Here is a 15,142-nt window from a genome sequence, read left to right on the forward strand (position 1 = left end):
GTCCATCACCAGCTCCGACTGCGATCCTCAATATGTGAGGCAAATATTGTGTACATAGAAAACAGTGCAACATAAAAAACAGAAAAGCAGTGCAACATAACAAGCTTCATTTCAAATATGTTAATATAACCACAAAAGTTTACGCCGTAACATTTTTTTTTAGTCTTTAAAGGTGCTTCAAGACTGTCTTCTCACAAACAAAGCACACCCCCCCATTATATTCCTACCAGAGCACCCTCAAGTGAGGCTTCTGCACCCTTAAAAGTTGTGCAGGAAAAGGGAATTTCAGGTGCTAATTATTAAAGGTGCAGAGAGGAGCCCAGCCCTCTTTACAACTTAGCCGCCCTACTTCTGAGGGGGAGGGGGGAGAAAAATCAATTGCACCTTCCAGAAGACTGCGTAACAAAAAAATAAAAAATAAAATAAAAAATGAATTAAACCGGTGCAGCCTCTCATGAGAGGTTTAAAAATGCAGGCGAACTGTCCCCACAATCATTCCAACTCTGCCAGACCAAAAACCCCCCACAAAAAGCAAAAAAGAAATGAGATATTTAAACTGGTTTCTTTTGCAGTTTTGGTATACTCATCCCAAACATTTAAAACCCTGCAAGGAAAGGAAGCCTCTAGCCACCCGACCTTGCTTTTTGTTTTGTTTTATTTTCTTATTCTAATCTAATATATGCACATTTTTTTTAAACCAGCAACGTCAGCCGATACTAATTCTGCAACCCTTCGCTGCCTCCCCCGCCCTCCTCGCGTTCTTTTTTTTCCTTCCTACGGCGGCCGCTTTGAGGCAAAAACCTACCGTAGCGAAGGCAAGGGGTTGCGACAAGATGGCGGCGCCCTTCGAAGTGTGCCATGTCGCCTGCTGCGCCAACCGAGCCGGACCCGGAGTGGTTTCCTGGGGGAGAGGCGGCCTCGTGGCTTTCGGCTCGTGCCGCTCGGTTGTCCTCTACGACCCGCAGGTGAGGCAGCGGGCTTTCTCCCACAGGCTTCCCCCTCGCTCTTTCTCAGCTAGGGTGGTGCTTCCGAACTCGGGAGGCCCGGCTGCCGTTGAACTACAACTCCCATCATGCTTAGCTATCAGGGCCGGCGGTCAGGGATGGCGGGAGTTGTAGTCCGACAGCAGCTGTAGAAGCCCAAGTTTGAAACCCAGGAGGCGCAAAAATAAAAAATAAAAAAGCCTATATTTATACGGGCGGCTACTGAGAAAATCCATTTTAAAAAATAGCTGTGCCAAACAGAATTGTTGTGAAAATAAATACTGAGGGTGGGATGGGGCACAAATTTTGCCCTCGCTCAGGGCGCTGAGCCAAAAACGGGTGCTAAATAATGATAATGATTATTAATCTATATTTATTCAACCTGCCGGGAAGTTCCATAAAAAGCAACTGTACCAAAATGAATTATTCTGAAAATAAGAACTATTTAAGGTGTGGGGACTCCAAATTTTGTCCTCCCTGAGGGCTCCATATTACCAAAATACTCGCCTCACCTGGATTCAGATTCAGGTGTGAGTCATCAACCCCATAATAGAAAGGTGTAACTATTTAACAAGTAATGGGTTTCCACCTGTGAATATGGCCTGTGGTTTCTGTGTTTTGCTAGTGTCAGCCAGTTAGGGAGCATTCGGACTGCTTACAGTTACTGAATGGTTAAATTTTTCTAACATACATCTGAAATATTTTGCCCTTTTAATGCGGTTACTGAAAGAATGTTGCAATAGCCTCTTTGAGAGCATCTCTCCATAAATAACTTTTCCTTAACAGAATTCTGCTCAACCCCACCCCAAGCTTTCATGACTTAAGACAATTTTGGTTGTGTATTTCTTTTTTTCAGAGAAGAAAAGTAGTTGGCACACTGAATGGACACGCTGGAAGAGTTAATTGTGTTCAATGGATTCGCAGAAAAGATGGATGTAAGTGTAATTGGAGTAAGAGATCTATTTCTACGGAGTGTTTTTTTAAAAAATAATAATGCTGTGGATATGCACCTGGATAGGTACAGAGGACTGATAAGATATTTTTTACCTCAGAACTTACAATCCATTTTAGATGTATGGGATAGGGATGTTGGAGTTGGAAGCAGGTTTGAAATGCAATCAGTAGATACTATAATTCTAGAGTGGACAGTATTGCACTTAAACTGAGAGACTTCACAATGACAAACTAAGGCTTAATGCTGTGTAAATCAGCCTTTAGAGACATTTGGATTTGTGTATTCCTACTTGCCCTTGCATGCCACAATTCTCTTACTCCTTTTCCAATTTGAGGCAACCAGTAGTTGGGTCATTTTGTCTGAAGTGACAAACTATGGTTTGTGCTTTCCATGAAAACCAGGTTCAGAAACTACAGTGGTTAAAACCATAGTTGCCAGGTTTGGGCTTAAGAAGGAAGGCAGAGAATTGTTGTGTGCTCGAGAGGTAAGTGGGGAGCATGGAAGCTCAAGGGTCTTTCTTCACATAGCACCGAACCATGGTTTGGCATTGCGTCTGAACCAGCCTAGTGTGAACAGCAAGAGAGACTTTGTGCACCTCACCTGTACTTTATAGGACACAGAAGAGTTGGTTGTTAGAAAGTTGCTGAGGTGCATAATAAAAGGGAGAGGATGCCCATTTAATAGTGGTCAGGGGCTATGGTCAGGCTACATGGGAAGTCGCCTGGGGCTTTTGGCCAGCAATTGCCTCTCTTTTCCACACACCACACAACTTTTACTTGGCTATCAAATGTTTTATATTGTCATTGTTGTAATTAATATATTTGGGGATACAGTTAATTTATTTGTGAAATAATACATGGCAATGGGAAGCATGAAGGGGAGAAAATGAAAAGCTGTTGTGCCCTGCCAGCTTGGTTACACAAGTCAGGGTGCAAAGAGAATCAACATGCTTAGACCCACTAGGTGGGATATTTGACTCTTCCTGCTCCTTCTTTGAACAGTGGACTCCTGTGCCTTATGAACCACAGTTTTTGAAACTCCATTTCAAATGTGACTTGTTTTATGTCATGGAGGATGTATGAGAAGTGCAAGTCCAATACTTTATTAGATACAAATAGTTACACATTTCTTTGAATACAGGCCATAGATCTGCATTTTCTGCACTGCTAGGTAAGCCAGAAGAATTACCTGGGTTATGACTGTTGCTGTTGCAGTGCCCTCTGGTGGGCATGATCTACATTTGAAATTTATTCCTCCCTGTACTTTTTCAAGATAACTGTACAGTATACAGTAGAGGGCAAGGAGTCCAGCTGTCTGCTAGCATGGCCAGTGGTCTTTTATGTTAAGTTATTTTATTTTAAATATCTTAAGACCATGTAGTCCTAGGTGACCAAACAAAGTTAGTACTTTAGTTTGTTTTTTGGGCGATTGTCTCTTGAGCATAGAGATATCCCAAGAGAATTTGAAACGTGTTCAGGACACAATTCTGTATTTCAAGTTAAAACATCAGCTTAACCTGTGTACCCAGACCCAGTTTTCAAGTTGAGGAGGAAAGGCACAAAGTATAAAGTTTAATGGTGTCTAAAGTGAGGCCTCTTTACCATTTTACAGTTCTAGTTCTGTTGTACATATTGCCATTTGCAAAACAAAAATGCAGCTTAAAAGAGTGCTAGCTAGAGTAGAGTTAAACACTCCTGAAATGAAAGAGGTTCTTTAAAGTTTATAGTCTTAAAACCACGAGGATCACTGTGAAAATGAAAAGTTATATATAATGTAAATGTAGGGAATTGAGAATTTACAATTACATGAGACCTCGCGCTTGATGATAACCACAAATTCAGGTGAATTCCTAGTAAAGTAAAGGAGAGTCTGTTTGTGGAATTGCAAGTGTCCCTACTTTCTCCTCTGTTGGAAAGATGGGACCTAGGAAGAAATTGAAACTATTATTACAGACTTCAGTGTATGTGTGCTTTTTTTTAAAAAAAGTAATTTATTTGCAGATTTTGACCTTTGGGAAGAATTGCCACTGAAACAAACCAAAAGTAATCTTGAATCTGAATTATTCAACTTTTCCCTTGTTCAACCTTTCGCTCCCTCTCCCTTCCTCCCCTTTCACAGCTTATGAAACAGAATTAATTTCTGGAGGGTCTGACAAACTACTTATTCTTTGGGAAACACAAAATGAGAAGGTATGTAGAGTGATTGTCATATGTGAGAATAAAACAATTGTAAGTGTGATTTCCCCCCTTAAAAAAATGAAAACTAGAACGATTTCTGAATCGTTCCATTCTTTCCACTCTAACTATTGTACTAAGCAATTCTATACTGCAACAAATTCATTGCTAGTAATCTGGATTCAAAATTTAAGAGCATCACAATGAACGTGAAAGATCTGTTCAAGAATCTGCCATTGAACGTGTTGTGTACTACTTGGTTTAAAGGGGGGAAATCTATACTAAGGCTGCAATACTATATTCACTTCCTAAGCAGTAAGTGCCTCTGAGGACAGTGGGACTTGTTTCCAAGCAAACTTGCTTTGGATTGCACTGTAAACAAAACAGAATTCTGTGGCCTGTTTACATTATGCACAATTGAACAAATGTGCTTGTATTATGTAAAATTTTCCACGTATGCTGTCTTTTGGAAGACTGAAGGTATATCAATTCTGGAAGCCCATCCCACTGAAAATCGTATTTAGTTATCTCTCTGGATTCTTAGGTTTTGTCATCCATTGTCTACAGTACACACTTATATTTGCTAAATTAAGGCCTGCAAACGTGTGTTTACTAAAATGATACCAGAGATTCTGAGGAAGCTGAAATTTGCAGTCAATGGCACATTTTGTGCTTAACAAGGAAACTCAGAAATACACTGCCCTAGCAGAGAAGAGATTGCAGAGAAGAAATTGTGGTTATTTAGGTGTGATACAGTACATGCCTAGTACTCGGCCTTAATGCCACAGCTCTGTTTAACTCAGGGGCGTGGTTCACATGCCAATTAAACCATAGTTTAAAATAAATTATGGCTTGACATAAATGAGCCACACATGCTGCTTAAAAGTTTCTGCAGTGCTCCTCCTCTGCTTCTGTCACACTAAAGACAAAACAAGCTGGAGTCTGACTTGCCCTCTTGTCCAAACACAGGCTTTAAGGCTGATAGGGCTACTAGGGAGGATTACGGAGGAGGATTTGCTGGGCTCACTCGTCTCTGTGCTCCTGACTGACCGAGGAAAAACACCAGTGAGCATCTTCGAGCAAAAGGGCTGCAGCAACAGTTCTCTTTAAATAGTGATTTCTGGGTTGAAAGGCAGGCAGTGAGCTGCAGCTGGTGTTTCTTTCCTCATCCTCCGCCCACTTCTGCCAAGACTCAGGTCTTACATCATCTTGTGAGAAAAGATTTGCTCCCGTCCTGTTTACTGTATCATATTTAATTACATAAACGTCACAAATTCACCAATCCAATTTGCCCTGTCTCTTCAAGTTTTGCACCTGCCACAGACTGGACAATTAGTGCCACCCAGAAATACTTCAGGCTGAGAATTTATATCAGGAGTGGGGAACATCTGGCTCCCCGGATGTTGCTGAACTGTAACTCCCATCAGCCCTAGTAAGTATGGCCAGTGGCCAGGGATGATGGGAGTTGTAGTTCAACAACATCTAGAGATCCAAAGGTTCCCCACTCCTGATTTCTATCATGATATACCAATGCTATGTTTCGACCCAACACAAATTTGGAATACCTGTGGTGTTCTTTTTCTTTATGATGAGATAATTCCTTCTTTCCTGAACCTAGTACCTGATACGGCAAAGAAGACATATTACAGTGTTACTTCAGCGTGAATGAGATTTCCTTTGTCACTGTAATTTAGCTACATAAATAAAGAAAAAATAGCTTTTCATGACAACATAGAATAAGAAACCAGTGATATTGCTAGAGGGCTTGAGAGAGTTTCTATCCAGCCATATATCACCATGGATCACCTGTCTGATGCAGGTGCACATCTCAGTGACGTTCAGTCTTGGTTCTCTGTAACAGTGAGGGGTGAGGAATAATCAAGGCTCTATCCACATGAGTCTTACATCTTTGTAGTAGACAAACAAACTTTTGATCCACCTGGCATGGTAAATTCCTTTGCTGAAATGCAGGAATTCTTTGTGAGCAAACAAATTGCTGGGATGCTTCCTTGCAAATCTGAAGGCAGTGAGGTCGAATCTCTTCCACAACCATGAATGTTCTCGTGACTAGCTTGAATATGAAATGGCACCCCGAAATCTTTCTCCTTCCACTATCTTGATCTACAGACTGAAGGAGGCAATGTTCTGGCGGTGGAAGTAAATACCTCTTTAATGAGGTACCACCTTGCCTGGAAAAGCACCTAGAAGTAGATCCCTATCAGAAATACTATTAGGATGAGGTGTAAGCTGTGCCTGCTATTTTGAGGATATATTCCAGGAAAAATGGCTGGTATGTCCACAATCCCAATGATTGCAAAGCACTTCATGTACTTAACTGTAAAAGTGTTATTAGCTGGTGAAACAGAAGGCTAAGTGAACTGGTATAGTCAAGTGCTTATAGTTTTTTAAAATTGAGATTATACTCTCTTATAAAAAGAAATGCTTAAACTAAATGGAACCTGGAGGACTCCACAGAAAACAAATTGGATTTGCCCTGTGCTATACAGGAGGTGAAATTAAATGACCCTTCTGATAGCATTTGGAATAAAATTATTTTAATCAATATTACCCTTCAGTTGTTTTCTGTTCTGCCTGAATGCTTTTCCATTGTGTTCAATTTAGTTTAAACCTTAATTATTATTATTTTTGTCATATACCAAGCCATTTAAAGTAGATTTAGAAAATGGATGGAAAAACCCAATGATGTTGCTTTTTGTGAACTTAACAGAGTTCTAATTTGTATTAGAGCACAGAACAGCATAGATTACAAATAGAATGTTGTATAAAGTGCATATTTTCTAATGCCCTGGACAAAAATGAGAGCAATGTAATTTGCTTACCAATGTTCTCAACTAAAGCTTTTGTATTTCACTTCTGTTAACAGTTTTTAGCAGTTCTGTAGTTGGACAGTTTTGAAAACTGCACACTTTGCATGGCAGCTTGGTTTGGACTTCAAGGTTCTTGTCCTTCCTTTGTGTAATCTTATAATGTTCTGTTTAGCTTGTGAACTGCACTCGTCTTGAAGGCCACTCTGAAGCAGTTTGCTCTTTGGATGCTGTTTACATGACGAATGAGTCTACAGGAGAGTTAAATATACTTTTAGCTTCTGCGGCTTCTGACTCTACTGTGAGAATCTGGTCCAAACAAGGAACAGAAGGTAACTTTCTCTATTGTGCTTTGTAAACAGATTCTTTCAAGAAGTGTCTTCATGTTCATGTAGCCAGGTTTAGTGACATGTATCCATATCTTTAGGAGAATCTGGATTTCTTTCTGTTGGAATACACTGGTTTAGAATAGCCACCAGTTGTCTATCTAGCAAAAATGTTTTTTAAAACAGTTTTGGTGTGTCTATTTTCTTTTTGTAAAGCTAACGGGGAATATAACTGAAGAGTGATAGAAAAACACTTAAAATAGCAGAAAGGTGACATTCCAGTGGATAGTCAAAGTTAGGAAAGTATTCAGGATATGTTAGAACAGAAGTTCTCAATATTATAATTAGGCTTGCTGAACACAAATCATAGTCATACTTTCATCAACTTGGAGGACAAATTAATATTGTACAAATTCCTGGGGGATAGGTCTGTTAATGATTATTAGCCATTATAGCTAATAGAAACAGTATACCTTTAAGTGCTAGAGATTGAGGATAAGCCATAGGGGATGGCAATTACTTTCGTGCTGTACCTGTGAGCTTCCAAGGCATCTGGGTAGCTAATATTGAAATGGAATCCTGGACCCATAGCCTGAACAAAAAAAAAAAAAACCAGATCCCTCCTTGAGCCCTGTGTGTGTGTGTGTACCTCCATACATGAATGCCCCACTTAAGGCATGTCAAGTTAGGAGTCATGGCTGGTATGTGCATCAGCATCTAGGAGAGAGGCTAGCTTGTATATTCTAGAGAGCCTCTTCAAGCATTCAGGACACTGAATAAGGCTCAGACAATGGAAGAGTGTGCCTTTGGGGGCGAAGTCAAACGACTGGAAAGTTACAGTGCCCGCTCTTGCTGTAAAGGCAGATATGGGGAGAGACATGTTTTGTTGCAGCTGGGGCAGATGAAGGTGTCCGGTTGTGCTGCTGCAGATGCACCATGGCGTTTCTTCCCTCTGTGCTCCTCCCAGCAGTCATTCCTCCTCTAGTCACTGCTGTGGGTCCATGACCTGACTGTCTGTCTCCAGGCACTGTAGTCATCTGCAAGGGATTCCCACAAACTATACATCTTGACAAAGAAAAGGGCAAAGGCGATAGCTATGTTGCGTTATGCCGAACCTTTACGTCACTTGCCTTGCTACTTGCCACAATGCATGAGCCCTTAGAATTGTTTCCTATAATAAGGGAAGTAGAGGAATTTTGTCCCTCTGAGATGAGGAACCACCTCTCAATGTGCCAAGGTCAGTGTGAGTTTAAAGGAGACATTGCCAAGTCGTTCTTTCATTCTGATCTACTGTAACCTCTCCTTATCAGTTTTTCTATACCCGAGTCAGTTTCTCTGTTGCATTTCTTTATGATGTATAATCCTTTAGGTTAATCTTGGGTGAGTTTTAATTCTTTGTAGCTGTAATTAGCAGCTTATCTCTTTGGTTCTACATTGGCTGTCTGTCATGTTGACTGCTGGTGTGCAAAACTATTCTCCCTCTCTCTCCCTCTCAGTTAAATGTCTTCAGACGCTGCTATTTGGAAATGGATTTGTTATGGATGTTTCTTTGTCCTCCCTGCCAGACAGCAACAGTAAGTGTGTCTGTGAAACTGTTTAATCATTTAAAGGAATGCTTAACTGGTGTCTTAAACATTTTAGTCAATGTAGTTGATGGATGGCAGCAAATTTCAAAGCCTGACTCAAACATTTTGTTTTAAAGTATATTTCAAAAGTGCAGTACTGGGCTCCTAATATCTGTCCCTATGAGTTCCCATTTTGACACCCACCCACACCAGTGTGACTTGACACTCATTTGGCTTCAGTACTGCTTTCTTTGCCATGTTGCTCAATATGTTTAGAGGAAACATATTTTTTTCTTGTGTGCACCACATTTATTGGTAAATGTATCAAAGGAGATAGTGAATGTTACTTTTCCACTTTCAGCTTTCCATTCAATGTTTTGAGAATAAATGCAAGCAAAAATTGCATAGTTGGTCATCTGAGCTGTGATTCTGTCCCTAAATGCTGGCTATTCTCCCTCTGTTTGTCTTCACCTTCCTCCCTTCTCTCTGTTGTCTCCCATGTGTTCAATGTTAGGTGGCAATTGCCTTGGGATAGGCCCCCTGTCTTTTTGGTTATTACTCTGTTAAAGCACCATGTATATTAATGGTGGTATGGTAACAAAACAATTTATTGCTTGGTGTGTATTTAAATGATGGCCTCTCAGTGATGCAGGAGTTGTAGGTTTGTGCACACCTCTCCCTTACCTCGTCACTGCTGGGTGGAATGTGGAAGGATGGAATGGAGAGGAGGGATATCTGCTCCAGATGTTGTGTGTTTTATTGGAAAATGGTACCTCCTTTATGGTTGCAACCAAGTATCCCCATGTTTGCTGCAAATGGATTGTGGTGCAGGGTCTGGGAGAGAGCCCATTCAAATAAATTCAGCTCAGCTGGACGCTTCTGATTGTATCCACTATGCCTGATGCCAAAATCAATACTGACTTTTGGGATTATCAGACTTGTCAGAAGGATACGTTTTAAAGTTCCCTTTGACCCAAGTCTTTAGTAGCGAATGTCTGCTTCTAAGTTCTATTGTATTTTTAAGTCAATATCTATACATTATCCTTTTTGAGAAAATACCTATGAAATTAACTCTTTGCAGATGAGCAGGTAATTGCTGAAGTGGAAGTGAATATGTTGGAAAGTTATTGGTGTTGTGTCAGGATCAATTAGGAGTTGCCATTTACCTGTTGTATTAAAGTACCTTTTAGTACTGGGATTATGTGGGTTACATGCATATAAAACAGTGATTCTGTTCATTAGGAGTTGGATTTCCAAAACACTGGAATGATGCATAGACCATCCTGATATATTATCTTCATCCCAGGCTCAGCATGTGTTTCATGGTCCTGTTTATGGAGATCCAGGAAGCCATCCTCTGCCCTAGGGTAAATAGATACATTAGTGCAGGAGCATAATATAGGAAGGGGAAGGTAAAGGCAGAAAAAATTTGTAATTTGACTTTTAGCAGAGTGGAGAGCAGCATAATTCCTTATTTTTGAAATTTTTGAAATTATAACTACTGTTGCATTGGATAATCTACAGATTATGAGGGGTTTTTTCATAGTCTTGGAACTGTGTAACACACCCTTAGAAAAAACAAAATTAAAATTAAAAAAAATTCCTTCCAGTAGCACCTTAGAGACCAACTAAGTTTGTTCTTGGTATGAGCTTTCGTGTGCATGCACACGTCTGTATCTGAAGAAGTGTGCATGCACACAAAAGCTCATACCAAGAACAAACTTAGTTGGTCTCTAAGGTGCTACTGGAAGGATTTTTTATATTTATTTTGTTTTGACTATGGCAGACCAAGACGGCTACTTACCTCTAACTATACCCTTAGAAGTAAGTCCCAGAGCAGGGGTCAGCAACATTTTTCAGCTGTGGGCCAGTCCACTGTCCCTCAAACCATGTGGTGGGCTGGATTATATTTTGAAAAAACAAAACAAACCCGAATTCCTATGCCCCACAAATAACTCAGAGATGCATTTTAAACAAAAGGACACATTCTGCTCATATAAAAACACCAGGCAGGCCCCACAAATAACCCAGAGATGCATTTTAAATATCAGAACATATTCTACTCATGTAAAAACATGCAGATTCCTGGACCGTCTGCAGGCCAGATTGAGAAGGCAATTGGGCCGCATCCAGCCCCCGGGCCTTAGTTTGCCTACCCCTGTCCCAGAGCATTCAAGGTGTGCTGGCTTCTTGGTACTTTGGCATTGGATTGCAGCCTTAGGCTCCTTCGCTCCCCCCCCCTTCCTCCTTTGTGGTGTACTCTCTTGTATCCATTTTATTTTTCTGTTTAAAGAAATAATAATGAAACAGCAAGTAAGTATCCAATGACTGCTTTGCCATTTCAGTACCGGTACTGGCTTGCGGTGGGGATGACTGCAAAATTCATTTATATGTGCAGCAGGATGGACAGGTAACTATTGCTTCTGTCTCCTATCCCATGAATAGTATGTCATTTTTTGGTGTTTTGTTGTGACTGTGATTGTGTCGGGAGAAAATGAAGGTAGGAAAAATGAAGTTGAATACGTGGGAGAAGTGTTTACAAATATTGCTGTGGTGTGCCTTTATATTGTATTTTCAAAATGACTTTTAATTTGTTTGTATCCCATTCTTTTCGGAGGATTTTGAGCAGCTTAGACAAATAATGTGTTTTGGGTTTAGTTATGTTCCTTCCAGTTCATATTTGATGTTAATTGACATCTGTGCTAGCATTCATCATAGACAGGTTGTGTGTGTGGAATTGTTCAGCATGCCTGCCAACTTATGATGACCTATGTGCCTGTTTATTCCAATTAGTTATATACCACCATTCTTTGAATTTGGCTGCAGTGTGGTTTACAGAATTAAAAATATAAAAATGCAATAGAATGCATAGTAAAAGCAGCCAGACAGATAAAAACAGCCTTCAAAAATACTTTTAAATGCCAAACAGTGCAACCCTATACACGTTTACTCAGAAGCAAGTCCCAATGTGTTCAATACAGTTTACTTTCAGGTAAATGAGTATAAGACAGCAAGCTTTAAAAGCCTGTGGGTTTGCCTGGCACCTGAAAGAATGCAACCTTGCTGGGGAAGGCATCCTACAAGCTCAAAAAGGTCCTCTTTGTGATTGTCTCCTGCTTCGTCTTAAATGAAGAGGGAACAGAGAGAAAACCCTCAGCTATCTGAGAAGGTACTTCTTCAGGTCCCCAAATCACTTTGAATCGAGTTTGGATTGAAGAGGCCGCCATTGGAGCTGTCTCAAATAAGCCCTGCCTGTCAGAATCTGGGCAGCTGCATTCTGTACCAGCTGAAGCTTCTGAATAATCTTCAAATTAAGCCCGATGTATAATGTGTTACAGTAATCCATTCGAGAGAGGTTACCAGGGCATGGCTGACTCTGACCTCGCCGGTGAACCAGCTGAGGCTGACAAAATGCACCCTGTGCTGTTTGAGCTCATAGCAACAAAGCTGAATGCAGGAGAACCCTCAGGCTGTAATGCGGAGCATCAAAATACAGATATTTGTGGTACATAAGGATACTGGTTTGTTTCAGTTTCAGAACACTTTGCTGCTCCATGGCCATGAAGACTGGATAAGAGGGATCGAATGGGCAGTTTGCGGTAGGTAGGGCATGCAGCAGCAAGGCATTTTTAATAATCTAATGTGCCATACAGAGCAAGATTAGTAGGAAAAGCCAAGCATCTGAGATGGTTTTAATCCCCCTTTCATATATGCAAGCATAGTATTTGAGACCCAGCGGGACAGCATGCAGAAACAAGTAGGATGCCAGAACTTGATAATGAGAGTGCTGTAATTTTTAACACTTTAGTTAGATATTTATTTTTATAATTCTGCTGGTATGAATTTTCTTCACATTTTGAAGGTGATGTTGCTAATAGGGAAAGATAATTTCAGAGGATTCGACTATATCATGGAATAGGCAAGGATTTCATTTTGGATAGTGATGTAAAGGAATTGCCCTTTCAGTCTGGAGTAGCCTGCTTCCTAAAGTTCAGCCTCAGAGGGACAGTTGTGTCTTCCAATGCAGGTGCTTGGCCTAGAAGGACCACGTCCACAACACTTGCTTCTTAAAAATGGTAACTGAGGTTCTAGGGCAGGGATCGGCAAACTACGACCCACGGGCCGGATACGGCCCGAGGGGGTCGTTAAACCGGCCCCCAGCCCTTGCTGCCTGCTTGGTCAGTTCCTGCGCGGAGCTAAACGGGCGTGCTGCGCCGGTTGCTCTGTGCAGGGACTGACTTCCAGGACATAGCCACGGCTTCCTATTGGCTGCAGGAAGTTCCTGTAGCCAACAGGAAGCCACAGACGCCTCCCCCTCCCCCACCATGGCTCCAAAAGCCAGCGGGGAAAGAGCGGCGTGTGTGCGTGCGTGCTTGCGCAATCCAGCCCGCCAGTGGAAAAGTTTGCCAACCCCTGTTCTAGGGAAATTGGATTCTATGCCCACTTCTACTCTCTCTGGTTTTTCTGCTCCCCCGTGGAATCTCGGCATATATGTAACCTTGCCCATAACTTACAGCTTTGCTCTGTGTAGCACATGTAAGAAATTAGAGAATCTTAGAAGATACTGAACCCCCCCCCCCCCCCCGGAGAAACCACGTAGCACTATCTTTCCACAAACCGATGATTTTGCCAAACTATTCCAACCTAGATTCAGGTAGGTATTCCAACCTACAGAGCTTTCCTTAGATTATTTCTTCAGTATTGTAGCTAATATGACAGTGTAATGTTCATCCCTCTCCACACTGAATGGTGCTGACATGTGCTACAGCAAAGTAATTATTTTGGTATTCGTTAGGAACTTGCTCATGGCAATACTGATTTCCCTGGGCAATGAACTTCCCATTTTTAAAATGTTCCTGCTTTTCATTTATTTAACTTTGCAAAAGACGGAGATCTCTTCTTGGCAAGCTGTTCCCAGGATTGTCTGATAAGGATCTGGAAGATGCATGCAACTTCGTTGCTTGTGGAAACCCAAGATGAGGACACTATAAGGTTGAAGGAGAACATTTTCACCGTGAAAAATGACAGTGGTGAGTCTGTGCTTTATGAATAGAAGTTGCTTTTTCTGAGGCAGTATGCAATTGTCGTCAGCATGGTTAAATGAAAGTGTAGAACCTGAGGTTTGCTATTCTTTTCATTTTCATTTTATTTTTTATTTTGACAAAATAATAATAAATAATAATAAAAATGTGCACCCCACCCACTTGACCATTCCATTGTCATTATACAACCTCCCAAAATTTCAACACCTCTTGCGATAGTTTGACCCCTTTCCGTTTTAACAGTACAAATTCTACAAATACCTTCCATATCTCCTCGAAATCATTTCTCCTGCATATTCTCCGTCTTACCTTAATAGCACATGTTAATTTATCATTAATAACTATATCCCACACCTCTTTATACCATTCTTCATTTTATATTCACCTTGCCCCTTCCACTTCCTAGCTATAATATCTTGTGCAGCTGTCAATAAATTTGTGAGCAAGTCCTTCATAGTTTGCGAACCTTCCACCCCATCATAAATTGATAATGCTACCTCTGGACTTTTAGTCAGCTTTAACCCAGTGATTTCTGTTATCTCCTTAAACACCCTTTGCCAAATTTCTTTTACATATTTACACCTCCACCACACGTGAACATAAGTCCTGGTTTCCTGGTTTGCCATTCTTGCGTTTTGGATTCTCCTTTCCTGAGAATAATTCACTGAACTCATCCTGTATGACTACTAGCAAAAGGGCCAAGAGACATGTGGCATTTCTAGGTGCTTTGTTTCAGCTAACCTCATAATCTCATAAACCCCACTCCTATTACATCATCCATTCCTATTCCTGGGCAGGGATTTAACCTTTCCTACTGTATAGCCAACCTAGCAGTTCAAAAGCACATCAAAGTGCAAGTAGATAAATAAGTACTGCTCCGGCGGGAAGGTAAACGGCGTTTCCGTGTGCTACTCTGGTTCGCCAGAAGCGGCTTAGTTATGCTGGCCACATGACCCAGAAGCTGTACACCGGTTCCCTTGGCCAGTAACACGAGATGAGCGCCGCAACCCCAGAGTCGTCCACGACTGGACCTAACGGTCAGGGGTCCCTTTTACTGTATAGCCAAGTCAGCAGTAGAGTACAGAAATTGCACAGAGAAATATATTGAATCAGTTCAGTCTAGTGGGACATATTTGTGAATGGAAGCTAGTTTCTTTGCACATATCTCCATTATCAATAGGATGCTACGTTTTGTGTATATTTGAGAGGCGTACCTGCATTCTGAACCCAGGATTTGCAGATGTGATGCTGTACCATCTTATCTCAATTTCC

General features: G+C 41.1%; 1 protein-coding gene across 2 annotated transcripts in view; it reads left to right on the forward strand.

The window, feature by feature from the left end:
* Positions 1 to 804: 804 nt before the first annotated feature.
* The window catches only part of ELP2 (elongator acetyltransferase complex subunit 2), a 38,756-nt gene continuing 24,418 nt past the window's right edge, over positions 805 to 15,142 (forward strand). For both annotated transcript variants that reach the window (XR_004427004.1, XM_033154361.1), the window contains exons 1-8: positions 805 to 965; positions 1,840 to 1,918; positions 4,057 to 4,127; positions 7,113 to 7,269; positions 8,760 to 8,837; positions 11,174 to 11,238; positions 12,361 to 12,427; positions 13,715 to 13,858. Coding sequence is in view for 1 of the 2 variants with exons in the window: in XM_033154361.1 (XP_033010252.1) it covers positions 834 to 965; positions 1,840 to 1,918; positions 4,057 to 4,127; positions 7,113 to 7,269; positions 8,760 to 8,837; positions 11,174 to 11,238; positions 12,361 to 12,427; positions 13,715 to 13,858 (793 nt within the window). In the remaining variant the exon portion in view is untranslated. The remainder of the gene's footprint in view (positions 966 to 1,839; positions 1,919 to 4,056; positions 4,128 to 7,112; positions 7,270 to 8,759; positions 8,838 to 11,173; positions 11,239 to 12,360; positions 12,428 to 13,714; positions 13,859 to 15,142) is intronic.

The sequence above is a fragment of the Lacerta agilis genome, chromosome 7 (genome assembly GCF_009819535.1).
Source record: "Lacerta agilis isolate rLacAgi1 chromosome 7, rLacAgi1.pri, whole genome shotgun sequence".
Taxonomy (NCBI): domain Eukaryota; kingdom Metazoa; phylum Chordata; class Lepidosauria; order Squamata; family Lacertidae; genus Lacerta; species Lacerta agilis.